Genomic DNA, 22,543 nt, shown 5'->3' on the forward strand with positions numbered 1-22,543 from the left:
CGTGTGGTTACCCTTTCCCTGGAATTGATATGTGTCTGCTCAAAATGAAGACAAAACTTGCTGATTTTCATTCATTTTATTGCATATTTGACAGATTAAAACAGCCCATTAACCGCCTGATTCTCAATACTAAGATCAACTCATGCTCCATACTTCCGTGTTTACGACTCGCCAGTTGGGCTTTATTAAAATCAAATGATAGGTAAGATGTATTTGGCTTACATGTTTGTACATTAAACTTCGTTAGACGCATAGGATATACATTATGAATGTATACCTTTATGTTTGCAGGTGGGTCGCTACATTCCCTAATGATGAGTTGATAACATCTTCAGCTAGCTGAATGCCCTTTTCCTGATGAAACTCTATTTTAGGTTGGTATTCTTTGGAACCCACTTCATCATATCCAGACTAATTTCTACACATTGTTTTCCTGAAAATTGACATCGTAACCAATATACTAAGTCATCGTTAGGCCCCAATGAAGGAGACAAGAAAAACATCTTGGTAATCCATCTACAGACGAAAGATCAAATTTTAGTAAGCTTGGCTATAGCTTTATTTTTGCACCTTTTGAGCTGGTTGTAGTGTCTTTGGAACATGTACAGGTAGAAGAGAATGAGGTTTGATAGAATAATTACCGTCTATTTAGTCCACCATCCATCCCGTTCGAATGATCTACCTTAGAGCACTCTCACTCATGGGCAAAAAATGCTCATGAGGAGATTTTAATGAAAACAATGAAATTTTGACTTCCCACTCATGAGCATTAGAAAAAATGCCCATGGGAAAATCCTTAAATGCCCATAGCAATGGCAAAAATTAATTGCTACGGTAGTGTGGGCCATGGTACCAAATCAGCAAAAAAAATAAAAGAAAAAAAATAAATAATGTGATGATAGTAATACTTTAGGAGAGAGAAAAAATAGGAGAGAGAGTGGTGTGGGTTTTTTCTTAGCCCATGAATGTGTGAGAAGTTGTAGAAAAAAAAATGCCCATAAGAAAAAGTGGAAAAGATGAGTGAGAAAGTGGTTAGAGAGATAATGACATTTTTTTTATTTGCTCATGAATGAGAGTGGTCTTATGTCCTAGGATTCTAGGAGTATTAAACTAGCTATTTGTTCAAACCTCAAGCAAATACCATTTTATTAATGGTAGGTAAAGAGAGAACGTTTTATCAAACCAGCCCAGATTAGCAGGCAATGTGCCTCTTGAGAGTGAGAGTGGGGTTGGGGATAAGTAAGGGAATCATTTCTTCCTAGTTGCCTCTAGTGTGGGGATTGATCCCACAATTGTGTGACTATGAGATGACTATTTACTCCCTTCATTTTTAAATATTTTCTCCATTTTCTTATTTGGAAAGTTTATATATTATTTAATTCATTTATCTTAATTAGTTTTATATTCTATCTCCTCTAATTCTATCCACTACTTTTGCTTTTAATAATTTTTTATTCTTCCATCTATCCCACTATCTCTATATTTTACTATTTTCTCCAATTCCTCCTAAAATCCCGCGCATGGAAAAATAGAGCAAGTATTCAAAAACGGATGGAGTATTGTTAAAACCCATTGTTGCCCACTTATGAGTGTCCTACATTGAAGAAAGATGAGAGATGATTTCACTTTATAAGGTAGAGGAGTACCTTCTACAATTGTCAATTGGTTTTAGTATGGAACTTCCTATGCCTTATTTGTGGACCAAACTTTTCTCCTCTTTCTTCGGGTTGTCCATGCCCACAAAATTATATTATGGTCAACTGATCGCTCAGGCAAATTACAATTTGGTTAGATTAAAAGATAAAACACTAGCTGGGCGCTTAAAGCTTTTCCCGAAAGCCGAATACTTTGACCATAAATTTAACATCATCTTGTGCTAAGTTTTTTGTTCTTTTGACGAGCTTTTCGGTAGATTTGAGTACGAGTAATACTTTTTTGAAAGGGAAAGGAAAAGGAAAACCTTTAACCCCTCCCGTTTTCACCTCTTTTTTCTTCATTTGTATGAGCAACCAATCAACCATACCTTTATCTGGTGTACTAGTATTAGCTTAATTCAGGTTTAATGTTACATCCGCGTTCAAGGTGCGGATCAATAGAACCTGTAACTTTCTAACCGTGAAAAAAATTAAATACTACCTCCGTTTCATATTATTTGCAACGAATATACATTTTTTCTCTTTATTTTATGTCAAATCGTTACAAATAATATGAAACGGAGGTAAAGATGATATAGATCATAATATTTTTCCTTTAAAAAAATATGGTGGGTCCTATTAATTTGGATGTATATGCATAAAATATTCTCCTTGGTGCATGAATATGGGCTTTTTTTTTTTTTGGGTGGTTCTTAGAGCACTTACAATGGGAGTACTCTACCCCCATATTTCTCCAATTTGGGAGGATACTCCCATTGTGGTAAATTTACCCAAAGTACTCCATATAGGAGTATTTGGAAGCATACTCCAAATATGGAGTAGTACTCCCATGGTACTCTTGTATAGTGGACCCCCCAACTATCCTATTAATGTTTGACACTTGTACATTGTTGGCCCACTTCTTTTCTTCTTTTTTTTTTTCTAATTTGTAGTACAACAACAATAATGCAATACTTTAAAAAAAATAAACAACATTGCAATACTCTACCCAGTCAACAATGCAAACGGAACTTTATCAAAATATACATATATATATTTTAAAATAAAAAAAAAAAAAAAAAATTTGAAACGGCTAGTTTCTAGGGGATTTCAAACAAGAAGAATTTGTAGTAATTTTTATATGTTGTAAGTTTGTAACGGTAAAAAAATTTTACATTATATATTTGTCACAACTAATTAACTTTCATTCATCTATTCCTACATATTCCATATTTCTCACAACTAATTAACTTTTTTCCTTTAATTATTCTCAACTAAGAAAATCCCATATGGATAATAATAGTGCAAACTCACAAAATACACCAAATAATTTCCAATTTGATCCTAATCTTCTTAATAATCCTCAATTTCAAGCTATGGTACAATTATTTACTACTCAATCTAACCTTAATAATCCAAATAACACTTCACAAAATCCAAATTTTGTTTTTCCAATGTCTCAACATTTTCAACAAATGGAATGTTCTCCGGGAGGAAATGCTAGTAGCAATGCAACTCCAACTTCCGAAATTAGGACGGCACGCCACCTTGAAGAAATTGAAGATGTTGCCGTCGAATTGTTTCCCGAAGAACCAAATGTCATCGTTAACAATAAAAAAACGCAAAAGCAAGCAAAGAAGACGTCACAAGCAAAAGTGTCGCAACAAACGAATGAGTTGCAACAACCTAAGGTATGATAGTTTTTAAAAATATTATTAGCAATAACCTAAGGTGTGATAGTTTTTTAAAAATTATTATTAGCAATAACCTAAGGTATGATTGTTTTTTAAAAATTATTATTAGCAATAACCTAAGGTATGATTGTTTTTTAAAAATTATTATTAGCAATAACCTAAGGTATGATTGTTTTTTTAAAATTATTATTAGCAATAACGAACATTATTATAGATAATTTAATTACAACCCATCAAACAATATACTATTCTCACTTGTACACATAAATTTTTGTAAATGATAATAATAAAAAGAATTTTTGTAAATGATAATAATAAAAAGAATCTTTAGCAAAACTTACAGTAGTGTAGCATTCTTGTAAAGATTAGATGATCTAAGATTTATTTTAAGAGATATATTATTACATTATATAGTGCATATAATCAATTAATATTATTATGGCTAACTAGTTTTATTATTACTTTATGTATTGTATTGTTTTAATTAGTTTGAATATTATTGTATGATCAAAGGGGTGGTCCATAAAGGACGATGAAGCGCTAGTATCCGGGTATATTAATGCCGGAGGAGATGTCGGAGAGAGTACTTATCAAACAAAAGTTAATTTGTGGGATAACATTGAAGCTCTCTACAACAAATCAAGAGAAGAAAATCCCGATTGGAAAATTAGTAAAAGGACCAAGAAAGCTTTGCAAGTTAGGTGGAATCATATTAATGAATTGGTTGGAAAATGGGTTGGATGTTACTCATTAATCCGACGTAACCCACCACAAAGTGGAGAATCGGAGGAAGATATTGAAATGCATGCTCACGAGAGTTTTCACAAACAATATGGTAAACATTTTGTGTTGACACATTGTTGGCAAATTATGAGGAAAAAAAAGAAATGGGGTGCCGGAACTATGCTACTACCTTCTGATAGTCGAGGAAGTAAAAGATCAGAGTCCGAGTATTTAATAGGTGATAGTGAAGAAAATCGACCTTATGGGGTTAAGAAGATGAAAAATAAAGGTAAGGAGAAGGCTACTTCTTCTTTTGTCAACATTGATAGTTTGACCTCTACTCTTGATGAGTCTAACCTTAAGAGACATGAACAAGGAAAAAGGATGTATTCTTTAATCAAAGAGCGAAGTGAAGATAGAAAACGACAAAAGGAGGAGGAGGCAAAAATTAGAATTTTCAGCATACTAGCGACAAATCCTAATCGTGATAGCGATGATGAAGAATTGTATCGGAAGTTGAAAAATGAGTTTAGGGGTAGATTTATTTAGTGTTAGTTATAAAAAGTTGAATAATTATATCCTAATTGTTACAATTTTATTGTTTAAATGATATTGTATTGTAATATATTCCATTGTTGTTATTGTAATATATATTTAGTTAATTTATATAATGTTGTTTAGTTCAAATTAAGATTCTTTGTAATATATTGCTCTAAATCATTTATGTGAAATATATTAATTTTTATATTAATTAAAAACAAAATAAAAAAAAATCTTGTAAGCTTTACCATTACAATATGTCATGTCCTATCATATAATTGCTGACATATCATGATGATGTACCTAACGTTACTTGTACTAGTCTTATTGTTTCATATAATTGAAATCCAACATATTTGGATAAGATATCTTCACTCTTATCTTCAGAAGATATCTAGTAATTCTCAACCATTAACTTTTACTTTCTTATCTTCTATATCCAACAATATCTTATCCGTGATTTTATGTTCACTTGATAAATTATAAGTTTACTTCACAATATAAGTTCACTTCACATTATACTCCATATATATATTTACTCTCCTTATGTGAAAATATCATTGTTTTTTGCACAAATTGTAAAAACACTCAAAGTTTCACAAAAAAAAAATGAACTTTGACTTTGGTTCAGGTTCATCAAGTTCTAGTGATGAAATATATGATTGGATGTTGATGGATTTCATTCAGGAGAGTGAACGTATACAAGAGGTGGAGGATGTAATAAGAGAAGTGGTTACCTCTGCTGTTCAACAACCCACAACTGAGAGTTCACGACCAAGATCGAGGGACTATGTGCCAAGAGATCGTGAAGGGGCTCACAAACGTTTGGTAGATGATTACTTTAGTACCACGCCACTCTATAATGATGTAAAATTTCGACAAAGATTTCGCATGCGAAAGCCAGTTTTTATGCGCATTGTGAATACTTTAACCGAAGTTGACGATTTCTTTAAGCAAAATGCAGATGCCACTGGGAAACTTGGTGCTTCAAACTTGCAGAAGTGCACCGCGGCAATAAGAATGTTAGCATATGGCACCTCGGCTGATCATGTTGATGAGTACCTCAAGTTGGGTGCAAGTACGGCAAGAGAGTGTCTTACTCATTTTGTTGACGGAATTATTACTAGCTTTTCTGCAGTTTACTTGAGGAAGCCAAATTCTGATGATGTGTATCGTCTCCTTTGTGAAGGAGAAAGTCGTGGTTTTCCTGGCATGCTTGGGAGCATTGATTGTATGCATTGGCAATGGAAAAATTGTCCAGCAGGGTGGAGAGGCATGTATCAAGGAAGATCTCGAGAGGCAACTGTAATCTTAGAAGCCGTTGCTTCTTGGGATACATGGATTTGGCATGCATTTTTCGGGACACCTGGGTCAAATAATGATATCAATGTCTTGCAGCGATCACCGGTATTTGATGACTTACTAACTGGACGAGCTCCAGAAGTTCAATACAACGTAAATGGAAAAACGTACAATATGGGTTACTATCTAACGGATGGTATCTATCCGAAATGGGCTGGTTTCATTGATGCCATAACTGCTCCCCAGACTGCTAAACATTAACTTTTTACTATGAAACAAGAAAGTGCTAGAAAGGATGTGGAGCGGGCATTTGGAGTACTTCAAGCTCGATTTGCAATAATAAGATATCCTGCTTTGGCATGGCACCCTGAATTATTATGGAAAATTATGATGGCATGTATTATAATGCACAACATGATTGTAGAAGATGAACGTCATATGTATCGAAATTATCAAGATCCGTGTATTGATTTTGCGGAAGAACAACCCGAGACACTAGCTAGTTCATCAAGTGAAAACGCTAATCGCGGGCCCATCCTTGTTAGTCGCGGAAGATACGAGTACATGGATCGAGATTTAAGCAGATTTATGGGCAAAAGGGAAGAGCTTCACAACAAACAAATACATGTGTCGTTGAAAAACGATTTGGTTGAACATGTTTGGAGAAAGTTTCAAGGACCAAATTAAACTTAAACAATGTGTGTAAGAAAAGGAGATTGGTATTGTTATCATTATTTTTATTTTTATGTTAATTTTAATTTAATGTCGTTATTTTCTAGTTATTGTTGTTTTTAGTTTCATGTTGGTTTGTTATTATTTCAGCTATTAATGAATGTTATTATTAATGCAAATTAAGCGTACTATTTGATTATACTATTTTACAAATATTTACTATTTTATTATCTTAGAAAGTTAACTATATGTTTACGTTTTACTAACAAATATTTTTACTATAATTAAAATTTAAACAAAATTAATTTAATACTAAATAATAATAGGTACAATAATGTAGTGATATATATAATAATAGGTACAATAATGTAGTGACAAATATATATATATATATATATATATATATATATATATATATATATATATATATATATATATATATATATTAAAGAGATAGAGAATAAAAGAGTATGACAAGAGGATCCTCTTGTTGTGGGAAATTATGGAGGAGGAGGAAGATGAAGAGTATTATGATAGTGGAAAGTGGGGTATAGGAAAAAGTAGATGATGTGTCAAAAGGAGAATGGGAGAGAGAGGGAAAAAGTATGGAAGTAGAGTACTCCCATTGGAGATGCTCTTAGGAGTGTTTTTCTTTGGTGTTAAAGGGTGAATTTTTTTTTTTTTTTTTTTTTTTTAATTTACTTGGGTAAATGTGACCATCAAAGAAATTGGTGAATGTTGCTTGGTGCAGTAATTGATAAGTGGTTACCGTTTCCACCATACTACTCGATCTATTTTACTCCCTCTTGCACCTTCTAGTGCGTTAAATTCCTTAAGTTGTTTAAATTATTCATTTTCCTTAATGAGAATATGTTCAGTCTTTGACAAAAATGAACTTTGAGCTATGGACTCACATCACTTGTACGGAGTATACGTACATACTTTGCAAAATAACCGAGTTTAGCACTTAATACGTTACACTGTAATTTCCCTAAAATATATAGAAACCACCTTTTTAATTTGGACCTTTGAAATAGGTGGGAGATGCGGTAAAAGATGGTAAATTAGAAAAACCATGGTCTCTGGTAGAAGAAACCATGAAAAGGGCCACCCACCACATTTGACAATCTATACAACACGAGGTGCTTGCAGGTGACATTTCTGACAGATATGACTAATATACATTGAATACTTTACCTAATCTGTCCTTCGTATATGCTCGTGATGAAGCGTATGAAAATCGTATGTACTCCGTATATGGGAAATTGTCTGAATGCCTTTTCTAAGGAATATCTAAACATCACTCGATAAGACTCTTACCTTATACGGAGTATTTTCGAGGTATGGAATTGAAATCTTGATAAGGGTAAGTGTTTGTGGACATTGGGGTAGACATTTCCTTAATTTTTGTAAATGCTAGACTAATTTACCTTTAGGTTCTTATACTTGTCATTTAAAAGACGAATATTTGAACGTCTACTTGTATTAGAAACCATTTATTTCTTGCATTTGTGGTACTGAGCTCCTAGATGACATTAATAATAAAGACATTACTGAGTAATAAGTCCTACGTATGAGTACTTGATTGTACAAAATCAACCTAATGGACGATAGTAAGGAACTAGTGAAAGGTCCAACTATCATAAACTTTAATGTTTATATATGGTTGCTAGAGCAATTTTGTCTAATTTTTAATAAGCAAGTACTATGTATGACGGTATGAGTACTTTTTTTTCTTTTTTTTTTTGACAAGAAAAAAAGGGATTTCATTAATAAAATATAGCCAAACGGCACTTACATATAATTCCTAAAAAATCAAGAATTCCAACATAAGTACACACCTTAAAACTAAATACATCGTAGATTTGATTAACAATCGCCTTAATAAAAAAACTTCATTTGAAGCAATACAATCTGTGAGTTCGCACTGATTCGGTTTGAAATCCACTGATACGTAGTCTTCTGAGTGAAAATACTCATGTGGTCCTCCAAATTTTTATAGAGATTATGAAACCCTAGATGTTCAATTTTCACCAAACAAACACAAAAAGAAAATAAACTTAAGATAAAAATCATCATCATAAGGATGAGATCTATTTATTGAAAGCAATTGAAAAGTTTTTGGGACTTACCAGCGGTAAAAATACCAGTGGAAGCCCCTATAAAGATTCACAACTGAGATCAAGAGGAAAAGAGATGGAAGAGATGGAGAGAAAAGGGAGAAGACAGAAGGAAAACCTTTAAAGAAATTGAAAAAAACTAGCAATGGAGGCTAGGAAAGAGAGGGAATGATAGATCTTTAAAACAAAATAAAGGAATACAGTTGCTATTCAATTTACTATACTTTCTAGATTAAAGTTGTTGAAAAAACTTACAGCTTATTTATGAAGTATCACACAAAAGAAAAAAAGAAAAAAAGAAAAAAGTATCACAAAAATGACATAATCAATGGTTTTAGGCAGGACAAAATTTCATAAAAAAACGATACATATACAGTTTTGAGAGAGATGATGTTAGTAATGTTTTATTTGAGTAATAGTTAATAGATTTGATGCATTTTGAGATTATTGTAAGAAACCTGTTTTTGTTCAATGCCAAAATATTTATCTAGTCTCCAAACCACTCAACCGGATTTATATCTATTTTAGTTGGTGTTAGTACTTGAGTTAAATACTTAAATCTAATGTTATGAAAGTTTTTTTTTTCCCTCTAATGCTAATCTTCCGTTTTAATGTTTTTGTTATTTAAGGACTTTAAACATCTATAGAAGAGAAGATTGTGACTACGTCTATATACTACATGCATGCAAAATAGATGAATTACTCCAAATAATTAAAGTGATTTAACACTCAATTTAATTTAATCGATATTTTAATTTATACTTCCTTAAATATTTTAAACTACCTTGAAGGAGGTGTAAATATTATCACTGTAGATATTTTTCTAGGGATTAGAGGGCCAGAATCTCAAAATATATTTTTTTTTCACCACAATTTTTTTTTTCCACAATTTAATTAGCTGGGAATATGGATCACAAAGTGTTTGAATTTTAGTAGACATGTCGTTTTTAAGAAAAAGACTACTACAGTAACCGCTGGCATTGACAACTAGATTTAGCATTTATCATAAATAACTCCTTTTCTACTCATGATTATGTTAATACATACTCTAATAGAATTAACTTTATTGTCATAGGATGAACTTTGAACTTTATTCCTGTGGCAATCATTTGAGTAATTTAATCCGTTACACTAATCCCATCTTAATTTATAATTGTTATGATTAATATTATAATTATCGGTGGAATATCCATTTTCTGGCGTACTTGTCTTGATTTCTTCTTGATTAATAAAATTACTAATATTATCCTTTGGCTGTTTGGCATCACTCACTCCAAAGTCTTAAGACGATTGTAATATAATTAAAAAAATAAATTTCTGAAATAATCATGATCCTCCTTTGGCTGTTTGGCATCACCCACTCCAAAGTCTTAAGACGATTGTAATACGTAGTATAATTAAAAAAATATTTAAAAAATAAATTTCTGAAATAACCATGATCCTGCAACCGACCACACTGTAGTTACACGGTCAGGATACGCTGACGCTGTACAAATCTTGAACCGCGTGGCTTCAGCTTATTATACCCAATTACCCACACCAAAAATACGAAGTACGGAGTATATTATTATTTTAATAATAATTGATTTTTACTTACTCTCGCCTTCTAGAATTTAGATGAAACACTTTTATTTTTACATTTTTTCCTAATTTTTTTGGATGACCAGAAATTTTGAAGCCCGCTATAGCTAATTTTTAAAAAAAATTTTTATGATTGACCCTAATGAATTTGCATGGTATTTTATTATAATTATTTGCATAGACAATAAATGTGTTAGATGTTGCAATCTTGTAATATTTTTCGAAACTTTAGTAGAGTTAATTTAGCCCCAATGAAGAAGTGACAATAACTATAAGTTCTAGACTACTACCTAGGAGTTTTTATTAGGAAAATGTATTAATAAGAAAAAAAAAAAGCTTTTTAAACATATAAATGGGGGAAAGTATGTAAACAAACATTTTTATGTAAGAAAAAAAAATGAGCTTCTTAAACTTATAAATAAGAGTACATATGTAAACAAACATTTTAAGGGGAATAAATATCCTCACGCTATTCATAAGAAGTCTCTCATACTTTTTAAACGGTATTGAACGATAGTGATTTAGCTAGTTTAATTTCTTTTTCCATCCACAAATATTCATGTAACGCCCAGACCCCCCTTTTTGACGACTCCCTACCCCACATCCTCTCTTTTCCCTTACCCAACGCCCTCCCCTAAAGAATGAGTTTGATTTTTGGGTGGTTGGTTTTCTTGGTGGTTTTGGGTGGGGCTCAGGGTTCATTTTAAGGATGGGGTAGGGGTCGGGGTAAGGCAAATGGTGTTGGGGAATTTGTGTTTACAAGAGTCACAAAGAAAGTTGCAAATGAAATTAACCAAAAAACCTTCGAGGCGTGAACGAGATCACTTTCCCAAAAATATAATTCCAACCCTATACTATAACCGGGTATTACGGAAATTTACTCAGGTGATACAATGAAAAACAATTGCCATCACAAGTAGGATGATTACAATACAATGTAAATAAGCTTTTGTGATTTGTGATGATGAACAATAACTTGCAAAAGGTTTCAAGTGAGAATAAAACTAATTTTTGAAGTTATATCATCAATATGAACTCTCACCAAGTAAAACTGAAGAATAACCGTCAATAATGCCCTCCACGCCCTGCCAGGTGAAAGAAATCAAGCAACCCAAAAAAATTCGGTGCTCTCGCGCCCGATCAGGCGACGATGGCCCTACCAGGCGGTGGCTCGCCCTGCCGGGCCACCAACAAGCGCGGACTATAGGGTGGAGGAACACTTTTCTAAACCAAGATACAAATTGCTATTTAACTTGTTTAATTGAATTTCAACACCTTAACCTAAGAAATTCAATCAAACACATGAATATTTGTCACCAATACTCTAAATAATTCAACAAATGGGAGGAGGGGTGGTTTAAGGGGAATGAGAGGGGATAGGGCATCGACAAGGTGGGAAAGAGAGGATGAGGTCCGGCGGTGGTGGAAAGGCTGGTCGTGCCTTTTCCTCCGCTGGCGCGCATTCCCCCCTGAACCCCCGCACCCGTACCATTCTGACCCTGCCATTCTCCTTCCCCTGAACCACCATCCCCCACCCTAAAAACCACCTTTTCCCTTGAAAAACCCTCCCTTTCTCCCCTTGCCATCTCGATTTTTGTATTAGGGTTTTAGGGTGGTGGGGGGGAGGAGGTGGAGATGGGGGAAGGAAAGGAGAATTCGGTGCGCAGACATGGGGGAAGGGTTTGGGCTCCAACAATTGAAGATAGAGGGTTTTTTGAGGGTAGAGTGAGGGTTTTTAGTTAAGGGGATGGATATCGGCAATGGGTTAGTGTCGACGCTTAGGGGTAAGAGGTAGGGGAAGTGTGGTTGGCCGGGGTATTGGTTTTATTTTTTTAATTATTATTATTTAAATAACTTAAAAGAGAACCAATTAAAGGTCGTCATGTGGCATAGTTATCTTTAATGAGTCACGAAGTTAACCGTCATTAGACATATGGTGAATTTAAAAAATTTCATGTATATAAGCCTATAAGGTGAATAAAAAAAATAAAAAAAAATTCTTAGGGCATATGGTGAAAAAATCGGGTTTTTTTTTCTTTTTTTTTTTAATTATAATATGAACAAAATATTCTCTTAAATAATTGGATGCATCTTGTACTGATGTGTATAATTTTTTGTAAAAACTTGGAAGTAAATTGTCTTCAAAAAAAATAAAAAATAAAAAAAAAACTTTGAAGTAAATTTTAGGAAATTTTCACTTTTGCTACCAACAAAACACATGTACTTCACTTTTGCTATCGAGGAAAGTTTTAATTTTATTTTACTACCATACAAAAATAAGTTTGTTAAAAATTGCTACCACTTGACGGAATCCGTTAAGTTTATTCAAATAAATAAAATAAAAAAGAAAAACCCAGCCACCACCTTCAACTGCCAACCCCCTCCCGTCAGCCACCCTCCCCCTACCGGAGACCGGCGACTCCATTCCCCCTCCTCTACCTATGCAGCACACCCCCTCCCTTATCCCCTTCTCGCTACCCCAACCCCCACCCCGAAACCGGAAAACAACCCCCTCCCCCTCCCCCTCCCCCCACTGAAATCGGCCCCCTCCCCTTCCCTCACCCTGAATTGATCCCCCCTCCCCTTCACCCACCCAAAACCGCCACCCCTAACCCTTAAACACCATCCCAAAACCACCCTAAACGGGATTTAGGGTTTCATTTATGGTGGCGTCGAGCTGGTGTTTAAGGGTTAGGGATGGTTGTTTTGGGTGGGGGGAAGGGGAGAGGGGTCGATTCAGGATGGGGGAAGGGGAGGGGGGCCGATTCCGGTGGGGGTGGGGAGGGGTTGTTTTCCGGTTTCGAGCTGGGGATTGGGGCGGCGATAAGGGAGGGGGTGGGTTGTTGTCGGCGCCGACAGGGGGGTTGCTTGGCAGCGATGGTGGCTGGGTGTTTTTTTTTTAAAAAAAAAAAAAAATTCATGGTGGGTCGAAGGTGGCTGACGTGAGGGTGTCCGAGGAGGGAGGGGTGGCAATGAGGATTGTTGATCTCATTAACGGAAATTGTAACTGAAAGTGTTAAGTGGTAGCAAAATTAAAATCATGTGATTTTTTGTGGTAGCAAAATAAAATAAAGCGTTTGATGGGTAGCAAAAATAAAGTAGGGGTGTTTGAGTGGTAGCAAAAGTGAAATTTTCCTAAATTTTATTTATTTATTTTTTGTAATACTTTCTCCGTTTTTAAATATTTGCTCCGTTTCTCCATGTGCGGAGTTTAAGAAGAAATTGGAGAAAGTAATAAATTATGGAGGTAGTGGAGTTGGGGGAAGAATAAAAAATTATAAAATTTCAAAAAGTAGTGGAGATAATTGAAGGAGAGAAAATATAGAATTAATATTGTTGGGTTCACTTGTTAAGAGAAATTAAATAAATATTGTAAAAGTTTTTCAAATAAGGAAATGAAATAAATATGTAAAAACGGTCAAAAAAAAAAAAAAAAAAAGTGGAACAAGTATTTAAAAAATAAGGGAGTACTCGTAGAGTCGTAAAGACATCGATGAAATTTGTGAAAATATCTTCTCATCAAAACCCCTTAGAAAGGGAGAAGGGACTACCACCGGATATAGCCGGTCAACAAAAATTGCATTTGGTTATAATTTGGGTCTCATTTCATTTCCCAACCCAGTAGGATGTAACCCAAGTTGAATTCTAACCATTCTCACTAACCCCAGTTTGTTTATTTAAGGACACTGAAATCTGAGAGCCTTCTGGCTCTGGGTTGTGATCTTGTTATTCATCTCTTTCTCTCTCCTCCCTCTCACTTACTTTCTCTCTCCTCTCAATCCCCAAATGAACTTGTAGAACACTCTTTTCCTGCTTCTGGTTGGGTAAATTCTTGTGTTTTTTTTTTTTTTTTTTTTTACTGTTGTTGCATGGGGTTTTGTAGAGGAGAAGAAGTAAAACTAAAACTAATGATGATGGAAGGTAAAGAAAATGGGTGTTTAGCAGTGAATTATCTGTTGTACTGCACCATTTCAACTGCTTTAATTCTTCCTTACTTGGAAACTCAACACAACATCTGAAACTCTCAATAAAGTTGACTAAAGCATTTTAACTCTTTTAAAGAAAATTAAAAAGGCCTAAACTTTTTAAAGTTTGAGAATTATGAAGAGAATTAGCAGCTCAGATTCATTGGGTGCCCTCATTTCCATGTGCCCTCCTACAGGTTTACTTATTTTACAACATAATTTTCTTTAATATTTATTTTATTTAATGTTTTATTTCTTGGGTGCTGAATTATGGTGTGACGGTTGATGCAGATGAACATAGCCCAAGAAACAACATATACAGCAGAGATTACCAGTCTATGTTAGATGGGTTTGATGAAGAAGGGTGTATAGAAGAAACCGGGCACGTACCGGAGAAGAAAAGACGGCTAAGTGTGGATCAGGTGAAGGCTTTGGAGAGGAACTTTGAGGTTGAAAATAAGTTGGAACCTGAAAGGAAGGTTAAGCTTGCTCAAGAGCTTGGGTTGCAGCCTAGACAGGTTGCTGTTTGGTTTCAGAACCGTAGGGCTCGGTGGAAGACTAAGCAGTTGGAGAGAGATTATGGTGTTCTTAAAGCTAGTTTTGATAATCTCAAGCAGAATTATGAGTCTCTTCAACATGACAAGGACGCACTCCTTAAAGAGGTATGATTTCATGTGACTTTTATTGAATTTTGTTACTCGGACTCTTCATTTCATCTTAGGTGTCCGTATCATATCATACTATGTACATCTAGTCTGAGTAACATAGATTGCAAGTAATTTGATTAATTGTGTTACTCGGAGTCTTCATCTCACATTATATCATATTTGTACATCTAGTCGAGTTAACCAGTGCTAATTTGATAAATTTTGTATTTTTGTTACTTTCATTTCACCTTAAGTGGATATATCATATAATCTTACACATCTAGCCGAGTCTGAGTAACATAGATATTTGTAAATATATTGACTTTTATATGTCCTCCGTAATGTGTATCTTACGAAGTGATTATAATTTTTGACAGATCAAAGAGTTAAAATCAAAGCTGAGTGAAGATAATGTCTCAGACAGCAATACACACATCAAAGAAGAAGCTTTGATATTTGAATCCGACAACGATCACAACAAGAAAGACGCTGAGCTGATCACCCCACTCGACACACTGAGCGGCGGTGACGACGGTGGATCGGAGGATGCAAAGCTGCTGAAGGTAAAGAATGCATTCTCCGAATTCAAAGACGGACCATCAGACAGTGATTCAAGCGCAATCTTAAACGATGACAATAACAGTAACAGTCCAAATGCGTCAAACTCTTCAAGCGACGCACTCTTCCACCACCCGCAGCAGCAGCAGCTACTGATGTCACCAACATCCTCCTTCAGATTCAATTGCTCTTCATCTCCACCACCTTCAATCAACTGTTTCGGTTTTGCAGCCGAAACAAGATCAGACAACTTAGGCACTCCCCAGAATCACAACAATGTATATCATCCCCAATTCGTGAAAATTGAAGAACATAACTTCTTCAGTGGTGAAGAAGCTTGTAACTTCTTCTCTGAAGAACAAGCTCCTTCTCTTCATTGGTACTGCCCAGATCAGTGGACTTAATGATCCCAAAATCAAAACCCTTAAACCAAAAAAGAAATGAGATAATCAAATTTGAGGAATTTCACGGGTTTTGGGAACCTAACTCAATAAAAAACATCCTTCCAAATTAATTGTACAGAGGTTAAGTTCCCAAAGCACTGTGATTTTCTTGTTGGAAGCAAGAAAAATGGAGGCCATGTGAGGAGAGAGAAAGATGACGTCTTTTGGAGGTGGCCGTGTCTTTGTAGTATTACACCGTGCGGCAAATGAATGAATGATTAGGCAGTAATTGGGGAGTTTTTCTATGCTGTAAAAACATGAACAAGATTAATATTATTATTACTAATATGCACGAACAGGATAAATCCTGTATAATGCAGATAATAATATATGATGATGGGGTTTATAATCTCCTTTTTCTTGGTCATATCATATTATCAACTACTAGTATATTATGTCATTGATTATTTTTTGTTTTTCACTTTTTAATCCTTTCTTATGAACTAAGAATTTTAGCACTTTGAAATGATGGTGTTCACTCTAAAGAAGCTTTTTTTACAAATGAGTATGTTTATCCGGAAGATTGTGACTACCTCGGTGCTGTTATTCGGATGTATAATGGACATGTTTATATTCGATTTTGTGGGAGGTCCACTGAAGTCGTGTGTAAGCTTCTCTTCAGTCTTCACACCCTACTTCTCTAACACTTTCTTTTAGGCAAAAGAACTTTAAAGTGATGTTTTTCAATTCAAAAGAGCATCATTAACAATACATTACTCTATTATAATACAAAGTGTTATGTATCAATTCTTTTTTCTCTCACTCAAAGATACTCAAAAAAATGAGTTATATATGAGAGATGAGAACGATATAGAGAACATAAAGGGGGTTATAAAATCCTCTCTTTTATCATCCCATTCACTATTTTTTTGACTTTTGATCTAACGTACCTTAAGAGGGAAAGGGATGGCAAGAAAATGGGGGAACACTTAAAAGATGATCTTAGGTCCAGTTATTTTCAGTTTTTCACCATATCTACATCAATTTAATTTTTATTGATCAAAATTGATTATTTTTTTTTTTTTAGTGTAGGTTGGAACTTATCCGATTAATCTTAAGTTATTTTTATTCAGTTATATACTAATTACATAATATTATCATTTTTAATAAATTAGAACTAATGTTAATAGTAATTAATTACGATTATTATTACTAAATTTCATTTTTCCTAGTGGATTAATTTCACTTTATGCTTAAATAGTCTTTGTGAAATTGAATAAGGGCTTGTTTGTCCTCTGCTCGTCTTCATGTGATGAGCTGCCCTTAAGCTTTCAAATTCTTTATAAGATATATTATTATTTTTATTATTGTGAGAGAGTTAGTTACACTTGTATTATTGTATAAATGGCTTAGTCTTCATTTATTACATTGTACATTTCATTTCTACATTTTTCTCTCTGAATGAAATACCTCCTTATTTTCTCAATATTTCTCCTTCATTCAATTGTTTCGATTATCATCTCATCATTCCATATGGTATCAGAGCAATAATCTCTTCGAAGATTAGGGTTCTTTGCAATTGCATCTTACTGGATTTGATTACTCTGTTTCTTTCCAGTATTTTTTGGTTTGATTTTGAAATTCGATTGCGAAGTTTCTTGCGATTTGTTGAAACTTCTTGCATATCTTGAATTTCTTAACGATTGTTCATTTTCTTGGCGATTTGTTACGATCGTCTTTGCTTCTCTTTAATTGAGATTGATTTCTGAAGTTTTGAAGCTGTTTTAATGGCGGCTGATGAAGGTCTGGGTAATAACAATGGCGGACAACAGAATTTAGGTAATCTTGATCCTCTTTTCGTTGCTAATTCTGATAATCCTACTTCGTCTTTAGTTGCTGTTCAATTTTCTGGACAAAATTTCATTAGATGGAGTAGGAGTGTAAAACGTGCCTTAGTTGCTAAGAATAAGGATGGATTTATAACTGGAAGTTTGAAGGAACCTGATGTTAGTCATAGTGATCATCAGAGGTGGAAGAGAGCTGATTATATGGTAGTGTAGACACCCATTTGTGTCTCCCCAAAACCAAACCCAGTGATGAATACCTTTCGCGTCAAACCATAATCGAATGAGGTGAAAGTGTGAAAAGTCAAGTGTTGCGGTTAGTTTTTATTAAAACCCTTCTTTCTGTTTTCGAAAACCCACTCTATTTTATGAAAACGTCCAATTCAGTTTATTTTGGTCCATAATAAGGGTCAAATAATGGTGTAGTTGGATGGGGCTTGAAAAGACCTTTCCAACGATATATTATAAGCCCAATTCCGATGAATAATGAGGAAGTTATGGCCAAAATACTAAACTGGGCCCAAACCGGATTTTACCTACGACCCAATGATCATGAGGAGGGTCCAAAGGTTTAATCCTATTCCTAAACTAATTAGGATTAATTAGAATCTTCCATAAGTTTCTAAAATATCTTAATTATCCTTTTTTGAAAAGATAAGATCATGGAATTTGATTTGAATATAAACTTTCTTTTTTTAAAAAACTTTCCTAATTCTATTCGAATTTAAACATGTTCAAAGATAGTCAGATATTATTTTCGTGCCTCATAATTTTTATCCAAATTTTATATGGTTGGATAGGTCTTGAAATTATCTTTCCAATGATATATTATAATATTAAATCCGAGCTATAACGAAAAAGATATTAAAGATATACGAAACTTTATCCAAAGCTGACACCCTTTCACTATTTCGTCCATATCTTTTTATCTACAAAAGATTTTAATCTGATTCTAATTGAATTTGAAAGTAGACTTCAAGAGCTTTCCAACGACATATTATATGACTTATTTGGACTTCTAGATTAAAAGATATGATAAAAACAAAATCCGCAAAAAACTGTCTTGTCGCGAAACGACAGGCTTGTCGCCTCGCGACAGACTCTGTCGCCTCGCGACAAGATAAATCTTTGGCGACAAGGTCGGTTTGTTAGCGACAGAGTGGAGTTTTATTCCTTATCAAATTCTATGATTTTCCGGACTTTTTCCTATAAATAGGGTCCGAACTTCTGTTTTCATTCATCAACAATCAATTCATCAACTTTTATCATCAACTCTCATCATCAATTCTCTCTATTCTCTCATCAAGAATTACTTAATTCTTATTTTTCTCCCTCTCTTTCTAAACTAGCTTTTTTAATACAATATTCCGCATTCACAAGACTTAGAATCTCTTAGCCAAGTTCGAAGTTGCCTTCGCCCTAGACGTGAAAGGTTGATAATTTCTGAGGGTTTGATCCAAAACTAGTCTAAACTTTATTTAACTTGATTTCAATTTAATTCTTTAATTTTTCTTTATTATTTTCATTGAAGTTACTAACTTGTGTATTTTGTTATTAGAAAGAGGTACGAGGCTTCAAAGTATGTAATCTTATTACTCTCTTTCAATGTAGAAAGCATGTTTATTAATGTTTAATTCCTAGTATCATGTTAGGATGATTTTAATGCTTTCTAGTATCATGTTAGGATGTTATTTTATGCTTTATAGTATCATGTTTAGGGTGCCTTTACTCTTTCTAATATCATGTTAGTACCATGTTAGGTTTAAAGCTTTGATCTTTATTGTTTAGTGACATGCTAGGGTTTGTTATTAATCTTGTTAGTATCATGCCTAGGATCTTGCTATTATTATTGAGCTTTATTATATCATGCTATTATCATTATTATTATTGATTATTATTATGTTGCTTGATATTGTTTTATTGTTATTGCTTGATCACACCTTTTATGCTTGTTAAAGGGAATTGGTACTTGAAATCACGCTTAATAAGATAATTATTAATTTGGTTTAGGCTAATGTGATTTTAACTCAAGTGATCGCCAATAATAGTATTATTTGTGCATTAATATTCAACCAACATAGATAAACAGGGTAGGTTTAATATAATGTTTGTATGTTATTCGAAAAGCGCACATGAATGCGAGCAGAACAAAGTAGAGGCCTATTTTATAGGGCGAGTCCTTTCTTTTGTAGATTGGATTCGTACCCTCATCCCCGGACCCTGTTTGGTTCAAGACCTTATGGAGTAGTTGACGGTCTTTTGGATTGTCTTTTGGGTTTACAAGTTCCTAAAACTTGTTGGCGACTCTTTTTGCTCTTTTTCTTTCCCTTTGGAACGCCACCGTACTTTAGTGTATGATCACAGTGGGGTTCAAGTTTGGGGTTATCGTAATGCTTGAAATATTCCCTACAGTTTTTGGCGACTCCACTGGGGAGGATTTCTATTTATATTCCTGAAATTTATTTAATTTTGGCAATTATTTAGAATGAGCGGATGAGACTCGAAAAATTCTAAGTATTTCATGTGCGTGATTTGATTAACATTATTGTCATATGCATTAAAAGGTCCTCATGGGAGCACCCCATGAGTCAATCCATAGGAATTTTACACGTAGGAAATTTGAGAAATATCTTTCATGACTAGAATCGAAAAGATGATGCGAAATCTGGAAAATTCGAAGAACACAGAAACTTGCCAAGGCATGTAGGAACTAGCGTCTAGAAAACAGGGCTTGTCGCCCGTAAAAAGTTTCTGTCGCCTGGCGACAGAAGCTTTTTTGCGGCGACAGTCCCTGTAGTCTGGCGCCAAGTTCTTCCAATACCGAGCCAGGGGTCTGCCTTCTTGCTTTGACCATTTCTAGCATTGTTGGCTTGATTTTACTTATTGATTGAGTCCTTTTCTCACTTTTCTGAACCCATATGTGTTCTACATATGGATATAACCCTCTGGGGGTTCCTGCTTCACCTGCCCAATGGAATATCCCACTATCATGTGCAAAGTTCAAATTTGGGTACGTGCAAAGTTTGTGAATCCACCAAACCATGGAGTCGAGTTCGATTTCATCACGAACTCGCGGAATCCTGTCCATTCGCTCCAACCCTCACGGTAGGCTTGTGTGCAATGCATATGGATTCATAACCATGGACCTTTTTGACTTAACCCATATCCTCGAACTTTAGAGAACTAGAGCCATGGTTAGGTTGCAAACTCATCATATTGTGACTATGTGAACTACTTGTGCACCCTTGCTTGTATATATTATATATGTGTTAACCGTTTGTTTGACTTGTGATTAAGACTAAATAAATTGACTAATGACTAAAAGGACTTTGTCTAATTAATTAATTAATTAATTAAAGGCTAATAAATTAATCAATTCGACTTAGTACGACTTTAGGCATGTCCATTTAGAGTAAAATTACTGGAAACAGTCCAGATTAATGTTCCAGCAATGGCACAGAAATTTGGACTGTGGCGCTGCAGTTTAGTGTCTGTCGCTTGGCGACAATTTTGTCGTCTAGCGACATGCTTTAAACAGTGGCGACAGTCCTGTTGTTTTAGCGACAGTCCAGTTTTCTTGCTCGAGTCATCACGACGAGTCTAATAAACAGTCTACTAATCGGTTAATCAGTTTATTAATGGTTCAAACCATGTTTAAGTCTTTAATTGAGTTTAGGCACTTAAAGTCCAATGGTCATACACTAAGAGTCAAAGACTTTGTTTAATTTTGCAAATTTTGCAAATTTTGCAGGTACTGATTCTATTTCATGTGCTGTTAGTAAGTCTAGTGAAAATTGTTTATGGATTGTAGATTCTGGTGCTTGTGATCATATGGTGTTTGATGATAACATGTTTATCAGTAAAAGAAAACTTGATAAGCCTGTTAGAGTGGTGTTGCCTGATGGTTCTTACAAGTTTGTTAAGATGGTTGGTAGTGTGAAACTTAACAAGAATCTGGTCCTTAATGATGTTATGCTAGTGGATGGTTTCAAGCATAATTTGCTGTCTATTGGTCATTTAATTGATCAATCTGGAGTTCAGGTTTTCTTCACTGCCCATGGATGTTATTTTCAGGACCCTTCTAATGAGAAGGTGCTTGGATTTGGTCAAAGGGAAAATGGTTTGTACTACTTCCTCAGAGATATTGCTGGAGATGAAGGTATTGTTTCTACTGAAAATATAGTAAGCTGCAATAATGTTGATAATAATCAGTTGTTATTTGCTTTGCCAAATAAAACTGGAACAAGTGATGTAGATAAGGATAATAAGACTAGCTTAGATATTTTACATGCAAGACTTGGGCATGTATCTTTGTCTAAGATGAAGTATATTCAGGATTGTGACTGTTCTGGTCTTAAGGAATATAATTGTGGTGTTTGTTTTCATGCTAAACAGCATAAGTCACCATTTCATGTCAGTACAAGTAGAGTTGTTGATGTGTTTGATTTGATACATATTGATTTATGGGGTCCTTATAGAGTTCATGCTTTGAATGGAGCTTCTTACTTTCTCACAATCCTTGATGATCATAGTAGAGTCACTTGGACTTTTCTTTTGCATAATAAAATGCAAGTGTTGAAGACTGTGAATAATTTTCTGTCCATGGTAGAAACTCAATTTCAGAAGAAAGTTAAGGTGGTGAGGTCTGATAATGGGACTGAGTTGGTGAAAGAACAGTGCTTAGATTTGTTTGGTGATAGAGGCATAATACATCAGAAGAGTGTGCCTAAAGTTCCTCAACAAAATGCTAGAGTTGAGAGAAAACATAGGCATTTGCTTGAAGTTGCTAGAGCTCTTAGATTTCATGCTAATCTGCCTAAGAAGTTTTGGGGTGAATGTATTTTAACTGCAACTCATTTGATAAATAAGTTGCCTGTCAA

The 22,543-nt window shown here is 34.4% G+C and overlaps 4 protein-coding genes across 5 annotated transcripts; all 4 read left to right on the forward strand.

Annotated features, from left to right (window-relative positions):
* Positions 1 to 2,857: 2,857 nt before the first annotated feature.
* On the forward strand, positions 2,858 to 4,637 carry LOC145563441 (uncharacterized). The gene is made up of 2 exons (XM_081623891.1): positions 2,858 to 3,325; positions 3,842 to 4,637. The coding sequence occupies exons 1-2, from the start codon at positions 2,924 to 2,926 to the stop codon at positions 4,598 to 4,600; spliced, it is 1,161 nt and encodes a 386-aa protein (XP_081480017.1). The 5' UTR covers positions 2,858 to 2,923; the 3' UTR covers positions 4,601 to 4,637.
* Positions 4,638 to 5,130: 493 nt separating this feature from the next.
* Positions 5,131 to 6,758, forward strand: LOC145563442 (uncharacterized). The gene has a single exon (XM_081623892.1). It carries the CDS (start codon positions 5,201 to 5,203, stop codon positions 6,152 to 6,154), a length of 954 nt encoding a protein of 317 aa, XP_081480018.1. The 5' UTR covers positions 5,131 to 5,200; the 3' UTR covers positions 6,155 to 6,758.
* LOC145564737 (uncharacterized) lies at positions 6,164 to 6,580 on the forward strand. Its single transcript, XM_081624953.1, has one exon. It carries the CDS (start codon positions 6,164 to 6,166, stop codon positions 6,578 to 6,580), a length of 417 nt encoding a protein of 138 aa, XP_081481079.1.
* A 7,163-nt stretch (positions 6,759 to 13,921) lies between the features above and the next one.
* LOC145562164 (homeobox-leucine zipper protein ATHB-16-like) lies at positions 13,922 to 16,246 on the forward strand. 2 transcript variants are annotated; one of them, XM_081622354.1, is made up of 3 exons: positions 13,922 to 14,428; positions 14,523 to 14,893; positions 15,256 to 16,246. In XM_081622354.1, exons 1-3 carry the CDS (start codon positions 14,368 to 14,370, stop codon positions 15,838 to 15,840), a joined length of 1,017 nt encoding a protein of 338 aa, XP_081478480.1. In that variant the 5' UTR covers positions 13,922 to 14,367; the 3' UTR covers positions 15,841 to 16,246. The 2 variants fall into 2 exon arrangements, with proteins under 2 accessions (XP_081478480.1, XP_081478481.1); XM_081622355.1 differs by having other exon boundaries at positions 13,922 to 14,187.
* The last annotated feature ends 6,297 nt before the right edge of the window (positions 16,247 to 22,543 follow it).

This window comes from Chenopodium album, chromosome 10 (assembly GCF_948465745.1).
Source record: "Chenopodium album chromosome 10, dcCheAlbu1.1, whole genome shotgun sequence".
NCBI lineage: Eukaryota > Viridiplantae > Streptophyta > Magnoliopsida > Caryophyllales > Amaranthaceae > Chenopodium > Chenopodium album.